The sequence below is a fragment of the Glycine max genome, chromosome 20 (assembly GCF_000004515.6).
Source record: "Glycine max cultivar Williams 82 chromosome 20, Glycine_max_v4.0, whole genome shotgun sequence".
Classification (NCBI taxonomy): Eukaryota; Viridiplantae; Streptophyta; class Magnoliopsida; order Fabales; family Fabaceae; genus Glycine; species Glycine max.
In genome coordinates, this window is record NC_038256.2 from 35,735,567 (window position 1) to 35,737,239 (window position 1,673).

Here is a 1,673-nt window from a genome sequence, read left to right on the forward strand (position 1 = left end):
CACGTTTAAAACAAGGGTCATGTTGTCTGACTCCAGAAGCACTTCCTGGATTTGACAGGCCTATAGATTCGTTTACTGCTAGAGCTAGATATTCTTCGCTAAAGTATTATGCTCTTTCAAGAGCCAACGTAGGATTTGGACGTATGCACTCCTTGTTGCTGCTTTTACCATATTGACCAGACAATAGTAAACATAGAGGCAGAACAATAGCACACTAGTCTTGTAACTTGTTGGTCATGGATGAATCAAGTTATGTTTCCCCAAGTAAAAATGGCAATGTTTTCCACATCCACATTCCTAATAAGAAGATGAACCATTTTCCAAAATATAATGCTCTTTCGTAACAATTTTTAATCCCCATACTCGCCAATTTTAACAAATGGAATACCAAATATCCGTCTGAAATATTGTAACAGAGATATTCAGGTAACATTTTGCCGATTCGCACCTGATTTTGGGAAGAAGTTTTCATTTCCCATTAGCCAACATGTTTCTGATTTTCTTGAAATTATTACTAAGTTACAAGATTTGGCGTATATATACAAGCTCAAATAAAGAAGCTTACATTAGATGGTACGGAATCTTGACGAGCCAAATTAGCATTAAAAAAAAAAAATAGTGAATTCAACATACTATATAAATTGAAGAGAAAACACTGGAATTCCATTCCTAAGCTAAAGGAAACATAAAGACATGAATGGAGGCTTGAGAACAACCTCTACTCTAGCCGAAATGAAACCTCTTAGTATCTAAGGGAATTGGAATTTGGTTGTTGAGGTTCCAGATATCATCATCCCAAAGAACATCATTGTACAAGGCAGTGAAAGCATCACCCCCCAACAAGTCCATGTCCCAACCAGGGAACCAAGTGGAGCCCCATGACATTTGTTCATCCACCACACCTCCCACCAATGGCATATTCTCCTCCCAATTCCAACCCATCATGCCACCACCTTGTTGCTGTTGCTGCAAATACCCACCCACACCCACCATGTCTCTAGTACTTTCCTTTCTCTCCTCTTCCTCCACCACACGCTTCCCCACCTTCTGCTCACCCTCTTTCTTCACTTTCTTCTTCCCCATTGCTGCTGCTGCCACATCTTCAACACTGGGAGGATTATTCATGATGGGCCTAACAGCATTCACATTCACACCCCTCTGCCTCTTCATCTTGGACTTAAGTTAATGAAAAAGTGAAAAGGAATTCAAGGTGTTTATAGAGGTGCTAGAAGGTACGGAAATCTAGAGTAGAGTGTGGACAATTTTGGAATCAAGTTGTGTTGTGGTGATGTGACGTGAGCAGTCCTTATGAGAGTCATAATATGCATATTCATGTGGTTTACCGGCACCACCCTTTTGCTCTAATTTGGAACATAACGACAAAAAATCCCACCTTTGAGACAGCGTAGGGGTCAAGTACCAATTGCGGTAAGATAGAGTTAGAACCAAGTCAAACTCTTCATCTGGCCCATATAATTTTCATAGGTAGGCCTAGTGCAATGAATTTTTCGGTGAAAATGAGGTGCCTATTAGTTTTTCTTTTAAATTAATTAACCAAAGCTTCTCCCACTTTTTTCTTCTTACAGTGAACCTTATTTGCCTAATGAATCGTGTTAGAATCATGCATCCACATGACGCTGCCTCAAAGCTTGCGGTTCGCTGTTGCAAGTTGT

General features: G+C 40.1%; 1 protein-coding gene across 1 annotated transcript; it reads right to left on the reverse strand.

Annotated features, from left to right (window-relative positions):
* Positions 1 to 316: 316 nt before the first annotated feature.
* LOC100818055 (uncharacterized) lies at positions 317 to 1,446 on the reverse strand. Its single transcript, XM_003555855.5, has one exon. It carries the CDS (start codon positions 1,168 to 1,170, stop codon positions 724 to 726), a length of 447 nt encoding a protein of 148 aa, XP_003555903.1. The 5' UTR covers positions 1,171 to 1,446; the 3' UTR covers positions 317 to 723.
* Between the last annotated feature and the right edge of the window lie 227 nt (positions 1,447 to 1,673).